Source organism: Thalassophryne amazonica, chromosome 6 (genome assembly GCF_902500255.1).
Source record: "Thalassophryne amazonica chromosome 6, fThaAma1.1, whole genome shotgun sequence".
NCBI classification, from domain to species: domain Eukaryota; kingdom Metazoa; phylum Chordata; class Actinopteri; order Batrachoidiformes; family Batrachoididae; genus Thalassophryne; species Thalassophryne amazonica.
Window position 1 is genome coordinate 11,766,096 of NC_047108.1, and position 22,229 is coordinate 11,788,324.

Consider the following 22,229-nt stretch of genomic DNA (forward strand, 5'->3'; position numbering starts at 1 on the left):
TGTGGACTTCAGGAAGAGGAAGAACGATCTGCAGCCCATCTACATAGACAGGGAGCATGTGGAAAGGGTGTTCAGTTTCCGGTTCCTGGGTGTGCACATAGGTGCAGACCTCCAATGGCAGTACAACTCCTCAGCAGTCGTGAAGAAGGCCCAACAGTGCCCTCCCTAGAGGACCTCTGTAGCACCCACTGTCTCATTATGAAAGACAGCACACACCCAGGACACCGGATGGATGAACTGAGGTTCAGGATTACGTCCCAAAGAACAAACAGCTGTGTGACGATGATCACGGAGACTTGGCTGGACAGCACCGTCCTGGATGTGGCTATCGAGCTAACGGAGCACTCCGTTTTAGCGGATCGAGCGGCCGCAAAAGGTGGGGGAGTGTGTGTTTACATTCACAATAACTGGTGCAGGGCTACAAACATTCTTGGGTCGGACTGCTCTCCGGACTTGGAGTACTTGGCTGTAAAATGCAGGCCGTTCTGCACGCCACATGAGTTTTCTGCTATTCTCATCACTGTTGCTTACATACCAGCGCATGCTAATGCTAGCATAGCCCTGGAGGAGCTGCACAGCGTCATCAACACCCAGATCACTGCTCACCCAGAGGCTGCAGTGATAGTAGCAGGAGATTTTAACAACAAAGACCTGAGGACAGTAATGCCCAAATTTTACAAGAACATTAAATTCTCAACCAGAGAAAACAACCTATTGGATCAAGTCTACGCCAACATTTCTGGAGCATATAAAGCTGCACCATCTCCACTCCTGGGTCTCTCTGACCACCTTTGTCTGACCCTGACTCAATCCTACAAGCCCCTGATCTACAGAACCAGACCAATCACCAGAACTGTCCACATTTGGGGAGAGGAATCCACTTCTCTTCTGCAGGACTGTTTTGAGAACACACACTGGGAGGTGTTTGCAGAGGTAGCAGATCTGGAGGAATGCACCTCAGCTGTCCTGACCTACATCCACTTCTGCACTGAGGCAGTGTTGACCACCAAAACCATCAAGGTGTTGCCAAACCACAAACTGTGGATGGACAGTCATGTTTGGACACTCTTCAAGGTTTGGGATGCTGCCTTCAGGTCAGGTAACATGCAGGTCTACAGCCACGCCCGGAAGGATCTGAAAAGGGGTATCAGAGAAGCCAAACAGAGGTACAAGCAGCGCTTCGAAGGACACTTTACCCACAACCCCCGCAGCATGTGGACTGCCATCAAAGCCATTACAGACTATAAGGGTAGCAGCTCACAGATCAGCCCTGACAGCACACTGCCTGACACCCTAAACCATTTATTTGCATGCTTTAACATGCAAAACATCAGAGCAGATCCTCAAACTACCTTATCAAGTGAAGAACCAGCACTTGTCCTGCAGCAACACCAGGTGAGATCTGCTCTGAGGCGCATCAAGACCTCTAAAGTGGCAGGACCTAACGGGGTGTCAGGCCGCACACTGCAGTCATGTGCTAACTAGCTAACCTGTCATTGCAACAAGCTGCTGTCTTAAATCCACCACTATCATCCCTGTACCAAAGAAGACATCAGTGACCTGCCTTAATAACTACCGCCCTGTTGCCCTGACCTCAGTAGTCATGAAGTGCTTTGAAAGGATCATCCAGTCCCACATCAGAGACATCATCCCTGCAGATCCGAATAGATACCAGTTTGCCTACTAGAGGAATAGATCTGCAGAGGATGTCATCTTTGTTGCACTCCACTCAGTCCTGACCCATATGGAGAACCCAATTACATACGCATGGATGCTCTTCATAGACTTCAGCTCCACCTTCAGTACAATAATCCCCTATAAACTGGTTCACAAACTCCAGGATCTTGGACTTACCACTTCACTCTGCACATGGATTATGGACTTTCTTAGTTGTAGGCCGCAGAACGTCAGGATAGGAAGACATACATGGACCATCATGCTGAACATTGGGGTGCCACAGGGCTGTGTGCTCAGCCCAGCCCTGTTCACCCTCTTTACTCAGGACTGCACCACCATCCACTCTTCTAACACTATGGTGAAGTTTGCTGATGACACCACTATATTTGTACTTACAGTGGGATAAAAAAGTATTTAGTCAGTCCCTGATTGTGCAAGTTCTCCTACTTACAAGATGAGAGAGGTCTGTAATTTTCATCAAAGAGCTGTCAAAGGATACCAGTAAGACAATTGTAGACCTGCACCAGGCTGGGAAGAGTGAATCTACAATAGTCAAGCAGGTTGGTGTGACTAAATCAACTGTAGGAGCAATTGTAAGAAAATGGAAGACATACAAAGAAAGACCCATTTCTTTTGACCCTATATTGATTTGCTGGCAATATCACCCAAGTCATCCAGAGGCATACAGTTTTAACTTATGGTTAAAATTTTAACCAAACTAATTTTGGTTCAAGTTATTTAAATTAATGTCACTTTGTAAGTTTTATAAAGTCAAAATATCAGATATATGTTTTAGTTTTAAAGTAATGCACTAATTTTGAAGGTTTTAGTGTGGATGTTGTGTCTCCAGACAGTGCATTATGGTTAATCTCTTTACATTCATGACAGGGGAAATGCATTTGAGATGCTCTAATCAGGCTACACACGGACAACAGCATTAAACCCTTTGTATATTGTGCCTAAAACTCTCGTGAATATATTCTCTGGGTTTATAGATGTTGTTATTGTGTTTGTTTTATGTAAAAAATACTAGAAGACACTCAGTTTGCTTCTCCATTATTTTCAGATGGAATCATTGTGAGCTGCAATCGCCTCCTGTTTGCCCTTTAACATATTGCTTATCTCAAACACTGTCTGTCCTCTTTGTTCCAGAGTAATATATATAACATGTCTGAAATTTGGTTTGCGTTTATTAAATTCCATACATCTTAAATGCAGCAGACATGGATTATTTATTTGGAATATTTGTTTTTAGTGATGTGAATCGTACAACAACTCATGATTCAATTCGATTCCGATTCTTGGGGTGACGATTCGATTCAGAATCAATTTTCAATTCAAACAGCTCTGAGAAATAGTTATACAACCCCTGGCAAAAATTATGGAACCACCGGCCTCAGAGGATGTTCATTCAGTTGTTTAATTTTGTAGAAAAATAGCAGATCACAGACATGACACAAAACTAAAGTCATTTCAAATGGCAACTTTCTGGCTTTAAGAAACACTATAAGAAATCAGGAAGAAAAATTTTGGCAGTCAGTAACGGTTACTTTTTTAGACCAAGCAGAGGGAAAAAAATATGGACTCACTCAATTCTGAGGGATAAATTATGGAATCACCCTGTAAATTTTCATCCCCAAAACTAACACCTGTATCAAATTAGATCTGCTCGTTAGTCTGCATCTAAAAAGGGGTGATCACACCTTGGAGAGCTGTTGCACCAAGTGGACTGACATGAATCATGGCTCCAACACGAGAGATGTCAATTGAAACAAAGGAGAGGATTATCAAACTCTTAAAAGAGGGTAAATCATCAGGCAATGTTGCAAAAGATGTTGGTTGTTCACAGTCAGCTGGTGATGATGCTGGAACTTTTGTTTGGTGCCGTTCCAATGAGATTTATAAAGATGACTGCCTGAAGAGAACATGTAAATTTCCACAGTCATTGATGATATGGGGCTGCATGTCAGGTAAAGGCACTGGGGAGATGGCTGTCATTACATCATCAATAAATGCACAAGTTTACGTTGATATTTTGGACACTTTTCTTATCCCATCAGCAAAAACTGTGAAAACATTCCTTGCAAAAACACACATAGGGTCAATGTCATGGCCTGCAAATAGTCCAGATCTTAATCCAATTGAAAATCTTTGGTGGAAGTTGAAGAAAATGGTCCATGACAAGGCTCCAACCTGCAAAGCTGATCTGGCAACAGCAATCAGAGAAAGTTGGAGCCAGATTGATGAAGAGTACTGTTTGTCACTCATTAAGTCCATGCCTCAGAGACTGCAAGCTGTTATAAAAGCCAGAGGTGGTGCAACAAAATACTAGTGATGTGTTGGAGCGTTCTTTTGTTTTTCATGATTCCATAATTTTTTCCTCAGAATTGAGTGATTCCATATTTTTTCCCTCTGCTTGGTCTAAAAAAGTAACAGTTACTGACTGCCACAATTTTTTTTTTCCTGATTTGATTTTATAGTGTTTCTTAAAGCCAGAAAGTTGCCATTTGAAATGACTTTAGTTTTGTGTCATGTCTGTGATCTGCTTTTTTTCTACAAAATTAAACAACTGAATGAACATCCTCCGAGGCCGGTGATTCCATAAGTTTTGCCAGGGGTTGTATTACTTAAAAATTTTTATGTTTAAGAAAATTCAGCTTTACAAGGTTAATCAAGTGATTCTAGATGTAAATTTACTTATCTGCTTTGCTCGTTCAGAGTTGGCTGGCAGTTTAGCGAATCTCTGGTCAGTAGTCGGCAGAGACCGCTGCTCCACTTCTTTTAGCTCCGGGTGATGCCGTAGCATGTGGGCTCGAGGATTTGAAGTGTTTCCGAAGTACTTGACTTTCATTTTGCAGATTTTGCACACTACATAAGTCATGTCAAGCTCCTTCGTACGCAGCAAATAATAAAATCCAAAAGGCGCCCAAACATTTGCCATCAGCAAAGACGGTGCTGGCTGAATTAGCTCTTCGTCCGCCATGCTAAGCTGCAGCTCACGAATGTTTGAAGCACGCCGGACCCTCCCCCTCGCTGGGACACTGTAGTACGGAAGCCGTTGCCGGACAAACAGTACACGCAGCATGTAAGCAAGAAAATGATTAAAAAAATGCTTTTTAAAAATCGATTCTTGGACATTTTGGATCGATTCAGAATTGGAATAAATAAGAATCGCGATTCGGATGTGAATCGATTTTTTCCGGCACCCCTATTTGTTTTAGCAATTTTTCAGGGTCTCTACTGCCATCTCCTGGCCAGTAGTGTTCATGGCAGTATTCGCCCTAAGTATTGAGATATCTCATAATCCTTTGCGCACCAGAGAGTTGTAGCTGATAAAAGAAATAAAAATGTACATACAGTTATATAATGTTCATTTACAACTGTCGTTGTGGATTCCCTCTGTGCTGTTTAAACAGCAGCAACTGTCTGACACGCAAAGGATTAGTGGTTAGGGTCTGAGCGTCTGGATGCCAGTAGATGGCAGTGTTCTATTAATTTTAATTCCAGTTATATCAGATGGTTGTCTAATCACAACTTGACTTTTTTTTTTTTACAAATAAAAAAAATGGCATATTTTACAAAAGCTCATTTATATGTAAACAGCAGCATACACCTCACATTAAGGTGTTGGTTTTTACATAGAAAGAATGAGTCAACCAATCACTGTTAGTGGAGGCTCTTTTTACCCATAATCCCTTTGGCATCTGTCTGTGTTTGTTACAAAACTTCAGAATTAGTGCATTATTTAAAATTAAAAGATATATGTTATTTTAACTTTGTACAAATGACAGAATTGACATTAATGGAGTTATTCTATCCAGGTTAATTTAATTTATAAATCACAACTATAAGTCAAAACTGCTTTATTTTCCAAGACCTCTGCCTCTCGCTGGCGCTGCTATACACTGTTAAGGAATAATGACATATTTTTGTGTGTGTAGAGTTGAGCATAGCTGCTGCAAGATATGTAGTAAACAGGTGCTTCCAGCAGTAGGCAGGGCACACAAAGACAGAAGTGCTGACTCATTGTTTGAGTTTGTGGTCGCCTTTGATGCTACCAGAAGTGATCATGGTGTTAAAACTCAAAATCAGCTTGTTAGTAGTTGCAAGCGTACCGGAGACAATACTGAAAGTTATCGATCAGCTGTAGCTTCCGATAATTTTTTTGGTGGTTTATCGGTTTAGCTTCATAAAAGATAACTTTTCAGTTAAAATGAACTGTTATTGAAGCTAACTTTTTGGTTAGCTGTGCCCATCACTGATATAACTGTATGTGCAATAATTTATTTTTATGCAATGAACATCTTACATATTTCTTATGTCATAGATTCATAAATTTGTCTGTTTTTAGCCCTTCAATTTGTATATAGTGTCTTTTTAAATCCATGCCTGTTTAATTATTTATTATTTATCTGATTTTTTTGTGTTTTGTGAGCCTTTTTTTTTTTTTTTTTTTTTTTTTTTTTTTTGCACAGAGGAGGAAGACTGTGCCCCAATTTCGTTGTACGACTCTGCAATGACAATAAAGAATCTTGACTCTTGAAAGCAGCCTCAAATGCACATAGATCAGCTCTGAATATTCCCATCTGTAAGCTTTGGTGCAAATGGTGTCAATTTGCACCCTCATTTTTATTTGCTTATTTGCATACAGTGCTACAGTTGGGAAGTTCAGATTTTTGATGCAGCCAGTCAAACTCGTGCAATCAAACAGATGCACAAAAATCTGCCACTTTCAGTCGAGGATTGTGAATAAAGCACGATAATGAAAATGTGCACGTCGCACTGTGCGTTCAAAATATTGTATCCAGAGAGAGTTAACTATGAGGAAAAACATGTGACTGAATGGAATAAATTACATCCAGACAGGCTGAGACAAGAATTCATCACTGACGCCGGCACATATCAGTCTGCGATTTTCCTCGTAAATGACTTATTTTACTCACATTGATTTTGTGTCGTGCTCATCTTGTGTGATGTTGCTAATGGGGGTATTGGATTACCTGAAAATGCTTAATGTCTGTATTGATCTTCCCTGTCATCTAGCTGAATGGAGGGATTTTCACGTTTGTAGCCAAGATGTCCTGTAACCCCTCTCAAAAGGAGACCAAGAAACTCCCCGTCATGTGAGTGCAAAGCCTTTAATAATTAAAATGTCTTTTTTCCTCATCCCACCAACTGACTTTAGTCAGCCTTTTGACTTTGATGTGATTTGGCCTGTTAAAGATTTAAACTGCCAGCCCTCGGGACAGGACAGTTTTCTTATGAATCCCTTTTAGATGAGAGTTAAAGAGAGAACTTACTGTATCTTTCTGAAATGAAGGTTACTCCCAACACTTTCACTTTGGTACAGCTCGCATTTCTCATGAATAGAAAATAAAAACTGCAACAGACCCAATCCAAAAAACGAAAAATGCTGCATGAAGCTTAGGTCTAAAGGGAAACTCCGGAGTCATCGAGGGAATGGTGGGCTGAGCAACACTTACTGTCCATTCATTGAATCATTTTTCCCTTGAGATCACAGGGTTTTTACACTCAGAAGTCCGGTTGTCCATCAAATGATAAATGGACTTCATTTATATCACGCTTTTCCATCTGTATCAGAAGCTCAAATCACTTTACAATGATGCCCCACATTCACCTATTCACACAGACATACACACCGATGTCAAGGTGCTGCCATGCAAGGTGCCGGGAGCAACTTGGGGATTAAGGACCTTGCCCAAGGGCCTCTAGTGATTGTCCAGCCAAATGGGAGTTTGAGCCAAGGATCATCTGTTCTCAAGCCCACTGCTTAACCACTAGACCATCTCCTTCCCCAACCATTGACCATGCTAAGTGTTTGTTTCTGGGTTTGAACACAGATCTACAGCTTTAGGCCCCGTCCACACAGGAACAGATTCAGGTTTTGTATGTTTTTGGTTTTTCATCCACATGTAAACAGCAATTACGATAGTATTTGAAAACGGGTCCCAGAGTGTGTAAATCTGAAAACGCTGGATTTGCATCTCCGTGTGCACAAGCAATACAGAATATTTCTGAAAGAATTACATCACAGCGCCACCCATCTGACCACAGCGGCTCATAATTAATCCTGATTACTATTAGGACGACAGTCTGTAGCATCAAGTTAACAAGCTGCCATCATGACAGACAAAACAATATTAAATGAATCCTTTTTCCACATTTCTGTACAGAGCACTCAGTTTGGATTTATTGTGCTCACTGCCGTAACCCTGAGGCACAAAAACACCTCGCCTGGAACATGTTAATATATTAATAGATACATTAAAGTTTATGTGGACTCACTGTTTTTTTTTTCCCCCATGATTTGTATAATGCAAAGGTTTTCCATGTGGCGCTACATTCTTTTTTCCGTGTAGCAATCCAGTCAGAAGAGGAGAAAAGTGGCTTTCTGTACATGAGTCACGTGACTTTCTTTTAATCTCTGCAAGAGTTAAAACAAACAAACTGTATTTTTCATGGCTGTGTTGTTTTCCAGCCATAGAAAGTCCAGAGAAAAGGCTAATTATCCAATTTTTCTGCTGATTCAGTTGATGCTGTCAGCTTGAGTGAGGAGGAAATACACTCGCGTGTGCCCACACACACATGTGCACACACAAGAGAGATCCAAACTGAAGTGTGGAAAATGAATAATTTCATATTTAGCTGATGTTCAGCTGGTAGCTTCTCTCTGTCTCCCTCTGTTGTTTTCCAGCTGCAGAAAGTCCAGTGGATGACAGAAAACCCATGCACGTGTACTCTCACAACACACAGTGCCACATACAGGCCTAGCATGTGTACTACAACTTTTTTTGGTCGATTTGAGCATTTTAGTGTGGACGCAGATAAATCCTGAAACGCTGCTTTGAAAACAAAGATGGTTTTGTATCCTTGTGGACGCGGCCGTACTCTGCTGGTCTCGCAGGGACCCGGCCAGGGAATCGGTATTCTGTAAAAATTTACAGGGCTCTCATTTTAAAATTTCTTATTTCTTCATGGCGCTAATCTTTAAAAGGTCACGAGGTTACACTCACTTTGTCATGCTCATGTACATTTGATCTGCTGTTTCTCTTGTTTGTACATGAGCCAGCAGATAATTTTGACACAACTCGGTACCACTTAAGAGGATTAAACAACACTTACAATCCAGCCTCAGTGTACCATGGCCAAGACAAAACGTATGGTGGCCATCCCAGCGTGGTCACTGTAGCCAGGTAGGAGATCAGGTTGATGAAGAATTAATTACACAGGGGTCAAAATGGAAAAGTGTTCCAGTCATGTTGAAAAGTATACCACACTATTTGTCTGGTCATAAAGATTCCAAAAAGGTATAGTTTGGACTATCTATGACTGAATGTTATGGAGTTAGAGGGTAATAACAGTAAACAGGATGACAAAGGTCAGTTTATGGTTGTACAGGGGTCAAAAGTTAAAGTTGCTACAGTTTTGATCAAATGTGATGAAAAATATTGGTTGACCTAATGAGATTAATAAATGGAATAGTTTTGATTGTGTTGAATGTTTGGTCTCCAAGGTAAAGGTCACACAATGTCAACATCCATTGGATTCTGTGGCATGTGACATATGTTACCCCATGACAGATGGTACAACCTATCCCTTTCTAGAATTCTCTTAAATAAACCAATATGCATCAGTTCTTAACAAAATTGGAGAAACTTTAACTTTTCACCCCTGTACAACCTGAAATTAACCTTTGTCATCCTTTTTGCTGTTTTTACCCATAACTCCAGAGCATTCAGTCATAGTTGGCCCAAGCTATACCTTTTTGGAATCTTTATGATCAGATAAATAATGTTGTATACTTTTCAATATGATTGGAGCATTTTTAAATTTTCATCCCTTTGTAAATTCTTCAATGACCACGTGGCTACAGTGACCACCATACCATGGCCACCATACAATTTGTGTAGGCCATGGTACACTGAGGCTGGATTGTAAGTGTTGTTTAGTAGCCCAGTCTCACGTTTTTTTTTTGTTTTGTTTTGTTTTTCGTGCTCCCATCACGAAATTATTAAAATTTTCATGACGGGGTTTTTTTTAAATTCACTATTACTAACCCTACTCCTTCCCCCAACCCTAACCATAATCACCCCGACCCCCCCGCTTCACTTTTAATTTTGTGCAGCTATCACAGAATGTATTAGAATTAATTTGTGCTGCCGTGATGAAAATGTGGCACTTTTCATCACAATATCACGAACCAGTAGATTAATGTATATTTCGTGCTGCTGAATCACGACTTGCCATGAGACCAGGTTGCGTTTAGTCCCCTTAAGTAGGGAGAGGGGTGTAATTTCAAAAAATTTGGAAATCTATAAATGTTTGCATGGAATATGGAAATATATACGGAATAAACCATAGCAGGATAAATTCTGGGTCATTTGGTTCCAAAAACCCATATGGACGGAGCGTGTGAAAATTTCAAGTAACACGTGTGTTGTATATGTGCTGTTGACGTAGAAAACCACTCTGTTGCTTATAATTAGTTCATTGTGGCCATGTCATTCTTTACATGTGATGATTATACTCAACTGATGTTCCTGAAATAAAAACTACATAGATTTTGTTTGTTACAATTGATCGTAACATATGTACTGAATTTAGTTTTTTTTTTTTGTCAATTACTCTTAAAAAACACCAGATAGGCTTATTGTTACTATAGAAGTTGAATATAAACTTGGGGTCAAGCAACATTTGGAGCCAAATTTCAAGTCTCTAGGTGCAGCGGTTCTCAAGATATGACATTTTCATCGATATTTTTGGCGATTTTGGAACCTGATATCTTCACTGGCTCCATCCATATGGGTTTTTGGAACCAAATGACCCAAAATTTATCCTGCTATGGTTTATTCCGTGTATATTTCCATATTCCTGGCAAACATTTCTAGATTTCCAAATTTTTTGAAATAACACCCCTCCCTACCGTAAGTGGTACTGAAAATCTGCTTGCCTATAGACTATCTTGGGACACTTACAGTTTTGTTTTGTTTTTTTTCTTGTATCTGTAGTACTGTATAAAGAGTCAGAAAGAATGTTGAACTTGACCTTTAATGATTTATCGACCAGTTTGTGTGCTCAGATTTGTGTGTAAACCGTGCATACACACACTTTGGTGAATGAGGGCCCAGGACTATCTGTGTCAAGTTACTCAGGCAGACTCAGATGAGTCGTACTTCTGGCTCTGTGACGGAACATCGGCTACGATACCGTAGCCATACGGTGCAGTTCTCTGAGCGTGATCCAGCGTGAACTTGCGTCAGTGCTGAGGACCCCAGCAACTACAAGGGGAACCCTACATATTTCCTAACTGCAGCCGGTAGATGGCTACTTTGGGATGGGGGTTGGACCAGTAGTTGCTGGTTGGGACCCAGGGCAATTCTGTTACATGTTCTCAGACCTGACCTGTGTGATGACTGGTGAGTTTACAGGAAACAGAAAAAGGACAACTGAAATACGTTAATCTCAACAAAAGTTGAATTCATGTAGGAACAATGACGTCAGCATGACCTGTTTTTCAGAATGGTACCCGGCGCCAGCTCGCTAACTCTCTGTCTCCACAGTGCCACCATTCGCAGTGCCTTCCTGCTGTTGCTGGTCGCGGCCTCCACCTGGCTGTGTGGTCTGATGGCTGTCAATAACAGCATACTGGCTTTCTACTACATCTTTGATGTCCTCTGCCTTGTACAGGTATGAAGACAATCAGGCAACATGGCCAATAACTTCATACAAATTAGAGCAGCACTCATTTGCTTGCAAGTAAGAACTAACCTGCTTAAATACACTGTAGCTTCAGTTTAGCTTCAGCTGCTCAAAAGCTGTTTGTTTATCTTGTTTTATCATGCATGAAATCAAACGTTCTGTCAGACACGCTGCGTTTAGGAACTTCATCTTGAAAGAACGTCTTGAAGTCTGTTTTTAGAAAGTGAAGCAAGTCAGTGTTGCGAATAAGTTACTTCCCTTACCAAAAAGTATACTTGAAGTTTATTTCCTAATTATACTTTATAGTGTACTTGTAATTATTTCAGTACTTCTTTGGACTACACTGGCATGCTTTTAATCTGTAAAAGTATACTTGTAAGAAGACTTTGAGTGTTCAGAATAACAAACTTTGACTACATAACTTGTTTCATTTTACAGTGCAAGTGAACTTATGGATAGTAGTTATATAGGCTACTTGTAAGCCCACGTTTTATCCTCTGGTCACCGCCCTTACTGCTAGTAATTTATGTGAAGAAACTTGCTTTATACTTGTCAGTATACACCAAAAATATACTTACATTCTTCTGTATATTTGTCAGAATATGCCAATTATACTGACTTTTTCTTTTTGTCAATTTAAACAAAGTATACTTTAAGTTATAATCAGTTAAGTATATAGCTGATATGTCAGGCCGGGCAGGAGCCTGGCGCCTGGAGACGGTGGACCCACAGTATAAACTCCCAGACCAGGCTTTGGAGTAAAAGTAGTTGTCGTGTTTATTCCAGGCTGAGGTTCGGTACACAGGTTGTCAGGCAATGGAGCAGAGGTACAGACAGGGTAACGCAAAAACGCAGTCATATCCAGGCAGGGGTCAGAGGCATGAGAAATACTGATATAAGGGCTGAGGCAAAAGGCACGGTCAAGAAACACAGAGCAAGATTCAGGTACATGGCAAGACAAATCAGGACTGAATACAAAAGGCTGGAATGTGTGCTGGAAGCAACAACAAACTGGCAAAGGTGTGGTGGCTGGAAGGAGATTAAATAAGCAGGGGTAACAAGGTGCAAGTGAGGAGAAGGCTCTATAAAGGGGGCGTGGCTGGTGGACAGAGAGTATGGAAGGGGCAAGATAGTGATGAAGGGAGTGCGCAAAGTGGAGTGATGTAATAGACAAAGATATGTGAGCTGGTGCAAGAGATGGAGTAAATGAAAACACAAAGCAGACTGGATCAAAGTGTGAGAGAAGGGCACAGAGCTGGTGAAGTGCAGTGGTGGGCACAGCTAACCAAAAAATTGGCTTCGATAACAGATAATCAGATAACTGAAAAGTTATCTTTTATAAAGCTAAACCGATAAACCACCCAAAAATTTATCGAAAGCTGCAGATAACCGATAACTTCCAGTATTGTCTCCAGTACACTTGCAACTACTAACAAGCTGATTTTGAGTTTTAACACCAAAATCGCTTCTGGTAGCATCAAAGGCGAGTACAGACTCAACAATGAGTCAGTACTTCTGTCTTTGTGTGCCCTGCCCACTACTGAAAGCTCCTGTTTATTACATAGTTTCCAGCAGCAAAGCAGTTGAGAGGAGCAGCGAAGCTCAACTCTCTACTCATTAACAGCATTGCCATGAGGCGGAGGTCTTGGAAAATAAAGCAGTGCTGGCTTATGGTTTGGTTTATAAATAAAATTAATACTGATAGAATAACTCCATTAATGTCAATTCTGTCATTTGTACAAAGTTAAAATATAACATATTTCTTGTAACATTGAATAATGCTCTAATTCTGAAGTTTTGTAACAAACACAAACAGATGGCAAACAATTATGGGTAACATGTGCCTCCGCTAACACTGATTGGTTGACTCATTCATTCTATGTAAACCAACACGTTAATGTGAGGTGTATCATGTGTTGGTGTTTACAGATAAATGTGCTTTTGTAAAATATGCCATTTTTATTTGTAACAAAAAGGCATTTTCAAAAAAAAAAGCCAAGTTTTAATTAAATAACCGTCTGATATAACCAGTGTCAAAATAAATAGAACACTGCCAACTACTGGACGCTCAGTACTAGGGCGAATACTACCATGAACACTACTGGCCAGTAGATGGCAGTAGAGATTGTGAAATCTTGCCAAAACAAAATTCCAGATAATCCGTGTCTGCTACTTTTAAAATGCGTGGAATTTAATAAACGCAAACTGAATTTCAGACATCTTAAAAATATTACTCTGGAACAAAGATGACAGACAGTGTTTGACATAAGCAGGACTCTAATAGCAAACAGGAATCGATTGCAATGATTCCAATTTAAAATAATGGAGGAGCAACCTGAGCTTCTGGCATTTTTACATAAACAAACACAATAACGTCTATAAACCAAGAGAATATATTCACGAGAGTTTTAGCCACAATATACAAAGAGTTTAATGCTGTTCTCCATGTGGAGCCTGATCAGAGCGTCTCAAATGCATTTCTTCTGTCGTGAATGTACTGAGGTACCCATAATGCACCTGGGCACAGCATGTCCACACTAAAACCTTAAAAAATAGTGCATTACTTTAAAACTAAAACATATATCTGATATTTTCACTTTATAAAACTTCAGACGTGACATTAATTTAAATAACTTGTCCAAAATTAGCTTGGTTAAAATTTTAACCATAAGTTAAAACGGTATGCCTCTGGACGACTTGGGTGATATTGCCAGCATATCAGTATGGGGTCAAAAGAAATTAGCTTTTTTTTTTTTTCTTTTTGTGACCAGTTCTTCTTTGCCTGCAGAGGATAGAGTGGTTTCTTCTAGAACCAGCTCTGCTGTGTTTACAGAGGATAGAACTTTGCATCTACTATAAAACATTTAACAGGTAGGTGCTTAACTGATTTTAGATTTCGTAGATGTTTGTAACTATTCAGCTTTGTTTACTACGTCTGCAAAAATATGTTAGTGGTTTAAAAATTATCGGACCAAAACTTATCAGAAGATAATTACTCTGATGATGGTTTTCAAAGTTATCTGGATAGCTAATCCGATAATGAAAACATTGTCTTTGATAATTAGCGGTTAGCAGATTAGCGGAACTGTGCCCACCACTGGTGAAGTGGCATGACGTGACAACGCAAACAGAGATGCAAGAGGGATGAAGACATAATGGCAGGTACAGGGTGTGGAGTGAAACGGAACTATGAACCAAGCTAAACAGAAGACAGAATAAAATATAACACTGAACCGGGCAAGAAAATGAGAACTGATCAGGGAATACATGAACAAATGAATACTAAAGCAGAACAACAACAAAAACAGAGACTACATGATAACAGATACAAAACCCAATGTTACAATGTAACTGATAACACAAATGAGAAAATAAAGTGATAAACTAATGATCAATAATGCAACCACAAAACGGCTGAAGAAAACTAGAACAGAAGCCAAAAACCTGATACTAAACCAAAACAGATAACAGAAAAGAGAATTGCAAAAATAAACAGATGATAACTAAATGATAATGAAAAGAGACTGACTGAGAAGAACGGAACTAAGCCATGGCAGAAGTATGAAAGTAACAAAGGAAACAAATTGCCAAAACAACATAGAACAGAGAGAAAACACATGATGAAAAAAAAAACTAATAAAGCAAAGCAGGAGCAGATGGTGGGTAGAAGAAAGGAGGAAAAAAACAAAACCATCACCTCGCTCAGGGCCAAAACCTGACACAAGTAAAGTGAAAGGACCGTATACTCACTTATTTTTTAAGTTTAAAAGAGGTGTACTCTGAGTAAACTTCTTTTTGGTAAGGGTTAGCTAATGTGTAATAACAATAATTAATTTCATTGTAAACGTGTACATTGTTTAACCCACATTTCCCCCAGAATGTTATGTTTAAGTCATTTTTAGAAATTGGTGTCATCAAGGTCAGCACCGATTAACTTCTACACCTAAAATTGTATTACTAACAATTCACAAAGACAACCTGCTGCTGTAGACTTTTGAGGAAGCAAAAGTAAACAACATCCAAAATGCCAGCGGGTGTCAACACTTTAGCTAGCTGTGCCACATAATCTAGTTTTATTGAACTTTGCTTTCCAGATGTATACCTGGTTCCAAAAGCACATTTGCAGTCACTTGTGAGGCGAAGATTAATACTACAGAAGTGTTCTCTTCGCCTAATTGGTAACTTATCATGTGAGTATCATCTGTGCTAGCTATCAGGCTCTGCAGGTTAGCCTGGCTAGTTAGCATGTACTTGGCTAAAAACAAGTCTGTTGAGAAGGTTTGTGAGTAAGTCAGACATTCTGCTAGCACATGTTTAGTATAATGTTTCTCTGAATTTTATGAAATAATTCACTTTTGCATTTGTGACACCTCAACTGGGGGGAGGAGGAGTAACAGGAAGACAGAGAACGGGAAGGAGAGGAACAGTAGTATCCAGTAAACCAGTAGCAATCAGTATATCTGGTATTTATATTTGTGGATTTACTGTATATTTATATTTGCAAATTGTTTTTTTTTTTCTTTCACTTTTGATGCTCTGTGTGCTTCTTGCCCCGTGTGCTGCTACACAATGCTGCTGGAACCTCAGTTTCCCTGAGGGAGTCTTCCTAAGGAATTAATAAAGTTCTATCTAATCTAATCCACTACTATAAATGACAACTTTGTCATTGTGTCCCACAGCAGCCTGTACTCAAGGTTCTTGACATGAAGCAGTATCTCCACCTGGTGGATATTTACTGACATTTAGATGCACGAGAACTTCACCAGGAGCTCTAGTTATAGATATTTGTATTGTGAGTGATGATTAGCTGCACATTAATAACACAGTAGTTGCAGCGGGTCAAGTCAACAAGCTTCCAGCTCCACCTCTTTTCACTAGAGTACGTGTTGCTAATTTAAAGTGTGACCATGTCTTCACTCTGAGTCTTTACCTGTCTGCTGGTCTTTCTCTGTCTCTTGCTCTCTCTATCTCAGGGTTTGTCCGTAATGCTGGTGTTCATCGTATTCAACTCCGAGGTTCAGGAGGCCTGGAAGGTCACCTGTTCGGGTAAGAAGAGTCCTGGAGATGACCCACCAAGACCGGTGCAGAACACTGTGAGTCCACAAACACACATAAGTGACGCATTACAGGATGCTTATCAGTTTGAGACTTTGATGTGACGCTGTAAATCTGCTCATCTACATCGTACAAAAAGTCCTATTTCTGTTCAGTTCTGTCATAGTTTGTGTTCAAGATGCTCATTCTGTCTCTGCTCATTACTAAACAGCACAAAGCCCTTTTGCTATCCTTCCATCCATCCATCCATCCATCCATCCATCCATTCATCCATCCGTCTTCACTGACCTCCATCTCTTCTTCCGCCCTCAGGGCTCCTCGCTGACCCACATAAAGCACGATACTGATTATGCCTGCTCTTTAGTCCACATCCTTAGCCGCGCTTGTATCTTTTGTGTTCATTAATTTAAAACTTTCCTTTTTGCTAAAGCTTATAGTTAGGGCTGGATCAGGTGACCCTGAACCATCCCTTAGTTATGCTGCTATAGACTTAGACTGCTGGGGGGTTCCCATGATGCAGAGTGTTTCTTTCTCTTTTTGCTCTGTATGCACCACTCTGCATTTAATCATTAGTGATTGATCTCTGCTCCCCTCCACAGCATGTCTTTTTCCTGGTTCTCTTCCTCAGCCCCAACCAGTCCCAGCAGAAGACTGCCCCTCCCTGAGCCTGGTTCTGCTGGAGCTTTCTTCCTGTTAAAAGGGAGTTTTTCCTTCCCACTGTAGCCAAGTGCTTGCTCACAGGGGGTCGTTTTGACCGTTGGGGTTTTACATAATTATTGTATGGCCTTGCCTTACAATATAAAGCGCCTTGGGGCAACTGTTTGTTGTGATTTGGCGCTATATAAAAAAATTGATTGAATTGATTGATTGATAAAGCTAAACCGATAAACCACCCAAAAATTTATCGAAAGCTACAGATAACCGATAACTTCCAGTATTGTCTCCAGTACACTTGCAACTACTAACAAGCTGATTTTGAGTTTTAACACCACAATCGCTTCTGGTAGCATCAAAGGCGAGTACAGACTCAACAATGAGTCAGTACTTCTGTCTTCCCACTGTCGCCAAGTGCTTGCTCACAGGGGGTCGTTTTGACCGTTGGGGTTTTTCCGTAATTATTGTATGGCCTTGCCTTACAATATAAAGCGCCTTGGGGCAACTGTTTGTTGTGATTTGGCGCTATATAAATAAAATTGAATTGAATTGAACTGAATTGAATTAATTCAAGTTCACTGCAATCTGATGTCTTTTGTCAAACAATCATTATCTTTGTTGTGTATAAAAAAAAAAATGAGCTCTTGTTTGTTCGTCTTCCATTCTGTGAAGTTCATACGTAACCTAAATGTTGTTGTCTTCCAAACCTTTGCTTCGACATACGTGTGTTTGTGTTAGTTTAAAATCACCAAAATCTGGTTAACCTATATTTTCGCAACAGCACACTCTTCAGGTTATGCTCTGTATCTCCTAATCAGAAAGATGCTGGGACTGGTTTTATTGGCCATCAGGTGCCTCATACCAGCTGCACCTTTCAGATCAGTTTGCACCCTGACTCTAGTCCTGTCAGATATCCCAAACTTACTGTAAGTCTGACAACTGTAACATGTTGTCACAGGCAAAATAAGTCTCATCTCTCATCTGTCTCATCAGAAGGCTGCATGTTCCCCGGGGACCGGACTGAGGTTGCTCCAAGTGGTTGAATTGTGCTTAAATGTAACTAGGATGGGTTAAATGCAGAGGACAAACTTCATTGTATGTATGTAGATGCACAATAACAATAAAGGCTCTATTCTATTCTATTCTGTCTGAATAAGACATTGAGACCACTGCAGTGTCTTGCCGCAGCCAACTTCAGTTAACCTCATTATGTGATGTCATTGATGTTAGATGTTTGATGCATTATCTTCGTGACATCAGTAGTCTGTGCACAACACCACAGTCGAGTATCTCATGTAGTTCCAGATTTAGTCATTAATGTATTTTAGACATCGTCCTTTGATTTGGTCTTGACCTTAAACCTGTGACCTTAACATGACCTATGTTGCAACAGAAGAATCCACTTGGCTCCTCCGCCAAGTTTGACTGAATATGCTGTCTGTGTTTTGAAGACATTGTGTGGACAGTGGATGGTGACCTCTGATTTTATCTTGACCTTTGACCTTGATAGAACCTGTGTTGTGAGAGGACTGCTCACTAAGTTTATCCCACAGTTTGATTGAAATTGGTCTTTGTGTTTTGAAGAATCACCACGGACAATGAACAGTAACCTATAATTTGACCTTGACCTTAGATTTTAACATGACCTGTGTTAGGTTCCTTCACACGCAGTATGAATAAGTACAAATCAGGGCAAATCACGGCGGAACAGCTCGTATGAGCGAACCACAAAAACATCGAGCCAACGGGCAGGCGTGAATGAACCTGTTGTGATGGTTTCGTGCACGCGACAGTGTTGTGCACGAGCCTGCACGCCGCCGCCGCAATGGGAACACAGTGTGAGCAGCTGGAGCATGTGTAACCCCATCGCGCAGCTGCTGTGAAAAAAAAAATACATACATGCCACCCACGATATTCAAACCTGCAATTTACAAAAGCTCTTATTTCCAGCCAAAAACTACCATCGCTGGCCTGGAAATGGTGCAGAAAAATGCTTGAAATCAACAAGGATATGGACGAGGTGCGCTGTGTGTGTCTGCTGCAGCCTGGCGCAAAGGCGAAAGATGTTTTATGTATTTCCACGTGAGGACAGCAGGTAGAGACACACACACCTCACAAAGGAATGTTGTAATTCCTCCGTGAGGCGCGTCCCAGCTGGTACATGTTCTGCAGCTGGGACGTCCAGAAGCACAGATCACAACAGCAGCCGCTGTGGGCGGACATGGCCCCCTGTCTGTTCAACACCCAGATGAACGTGTCACTCTCTGTTTTTATATGGCCATTCATTTTCGTTATTACCTCCTCCAAGGAGGTTATGTTTTCGGTTGCGTTTGTTTGTTTGTCTGTCTGTCAGCAGGATAACTCAAAATGTTTTGAACGGATTTTGATGAAATGTTTTTGGAGTGGTTGGGAATGACAAGAGGAACAGGTGATTAAATTTTAGTGGTGATCCGGATCATGATCCGGAGCCAGGAATTTTTTAAAGGATTCTTCACCATTGCGGGATAGGGGGAATTTTGACATTCTAGTTTCTAACTCCACAAAAACAAGGCAGAACGGCTTGAAAAAAATTAAGGTGTAACATAGTCAAATGTTCTATCAAACAACAAAGTTTGGTGATGATCGGATCCGGATTCCGGATCTGGTGATCCAGAATATGCAAAAATATAGGGAAAATAGAAAATGTGTCAGTGTGAGGTACAAAATGAAGCTAGAGATGCACAACTAACACCAAATTGTAGTTGAATCTGTACTGATTCAGTAAGGTGTCATCAGATTTGATGTAGCTTCAAATGGAGGTAGATCCAGAAGAAAACCGCGATTACCGAAAAATCGTTTTTATACAATAACTTTTCAACTAATAAAGACATAAAAGTGATTCCAAGTTCTAGTGGTATGTTTTCATGGTCAAGGATGTCAAATATACAGGAAAGAAAAGTGTATGTATCATAGTTTTGGTTGTAACACTGAATTGTTGAATAGATCACTGTGCCAAGGAGGGAATCTCTTTAGGGTCAGTGACCCTATGGCCTTGGTGGAGGTTTGCACTGTCTGAGTGCTTCTAGTTTGTTATGTAATTGGGTATGTAGGTATTGTCGTACTTATTTATATAACTGTCCTGGCGGTGTTTTCTGTGTTTGTAATGTGTGCACTGAGCTGTCAGTGTGCTGTGATCAGCTGACAGGCTCTTCCCCGTGCTGTATGCGATCAGACCTTGCTGTCTGGCCCCCATGTGATCAGATCTGTACATACATTCCATATAAGCATTTTATGCAAGTGTGCCCCCCCTCCGGCACGCCACATGTGTTGGAGGGAGCGGGGGAAGGGGGGTGGGGGTCACAGCACGCGCACACGTCTGAGACGCATGCACCACATGTGCGCTACTGTTTTGCAACGTCACACTCGTTGGGTCACTTAGACAAATTTCACATCCAGGTCGAAAGTGTTTGTCTGCTGACTGTTTTCGTGATGATAGTGCGAATGGCCACAGATTTTCTTAGTGCCAAGCGAGCGGTGTTAGATGTTTGTGTGTGTCAGCTGGAATTTGGCTGACACCTGATGTGAGAGGGATTGAATGGGCTCTCACAGCGCACACTCTGTCTTTCAGCCGCTGGTGTGTGCAAATAGTTGTAGCAACAGGTGTACGAGGCATTGGAGGCAGCTACAGTTTTACATGCATTGCATACAATTCATTCTTCATGCACAATTCATGTGCAGTTCGACCACATTCGTACTATGTGTGAAGGGGCCCTTACAAGAGAAAGGCCCACCGAGTTTATCTGCCAAGTTTGATTTTAATTGCTGTTTGCATTTTGAAGATATCACCACAGACAGTGGATGATAACCACTGATTTGACATTGACCTATGACCTTAATGTGACGTATTGTGAGAAGATGGTCCAGTAAGTTTACCCACCAAGTTTGATTGAATTTGTGCTTGTGCTTTGAAGATATTTGTACAGAGTGACAAACAGGCACAACCATGACATGAGCCTCTGCGCTTCATGTCAAGGCCGATAACATTCTGCACGTGTGAAGTTATAACTACAGACGTCCTCGATATTGTTTGTCTTTATTCAGGCTCAAAACCCATATCACAACACGTCTCTGCTGGAGCAGAGCGGTCTTCACCGCATCACCCTGGGAACCTCCACCATCTCCTCCGTCAGCTCTGCCAGGTACAACTTTGACATACTCAGTTTGAATGGGACAATGAGACATGGGGATGCTCGGGACGCTCACTGCTGTGCAGGCGTGACAGCTGTGTGCAGTGTTTACGTTTGGTTCAACTCTTCTTGCAGATTGAAAAAACAAATTTAATGCATGTGACAGTGTGATTGATCTTCATTCATTTACATATTTAAAGATAACAATATAACTTTGGAAGCTCATTGAGTGGAGCAGATTGTCTTCTAACCAGTGAGAATTTAGTCTTTTATGTTTGATAAAGTGCCCTTGAGGAAGACACGTTGGTCTTTCCTGGGCATGATGTTGGTCTCCTGCCTGTAGAAACACTCATGTGGTGTTGATGGTGGAATTGGCACTCAAACCACTGTCTAAACATTCATCCAAAACCACATGATGTGGTGCATTCCCGTTGAAGGTCAGCAGTACTCTTCTCCATCTCCATCTCTGCTCGTTCTGGGCTGTTCCAAAACCTCATAGACGATCTGCAGTCACTGTACGGCCCGTGGTTTTAACAGCACTGTGACTTCAGGTGAAGACCTCCACATGATGGCTCTGAAAGCTGATTCAACTGGACTGAATCTGACCCCTAATCAAAACGGGGAAAGAAACTTCTAACTATGAATGAAATGTAATTTATGTCAGATTTCATGGACATCCTGCAGACATGGATTTGGGTTAAAGATCTTTAAGTTGTCTCCCTCACTAATGAGAACCGAGTCCTGTATTTTGTGGGTCAGTGGGGTAAAGATGAAGAGGGCTGTTCTGTATGTGGAGCAGGACTAATGTGCTGCACCACATTTACTGAATCTGTGCTCTTTGTTGTTTCCCTCACAGAGAAAACCTCTTGGCTCGTCAGACTCTGGAACAAGCCATCGGCCACACGGGAGCCACAGACCTGGATGTGGCCATGTTCCACAGAGACGGAGGTAAACGGA

General features: G+C 41.0%; 1 protein-coding gene across 1 annotated transcript in view; it reads left to right on the forward strand.

Moving 5' to 3' along the window:
* LOC117511412 (cadherin EGF LAG seven-pass G-type receptor 3-like) overlaps window positions 1-22,229 on the forward strand; it is an 88,731-nt gene that overhangs the window by 26,850 nt on the left and 39,652 nt on the right. The window contains exons 5-9 of the mRNA XM_034171442.1: window positions 6,721-6,800; window positions 11,259-11,385; window positions 16,371-16,490; window positions 21,187-21,284; window positions 22,129-22,220. Of these exons, the coding sequence (XP_034027333.1) occupies window positions 6,721-6,800; window positions 11,259-11,385; window positions 16,371-16,490; window positions 21,187-21,284; window positions 22,129-22,220 (517 nt within the window). The remainder of the gene's footprint in view (window positions 1-6,720; window positions 6,801-11,258; window positions 11,386-16,370; window positions 16,491-21,186; window positions 21,285-22,128; window positions 22,221-22,229) is intronic.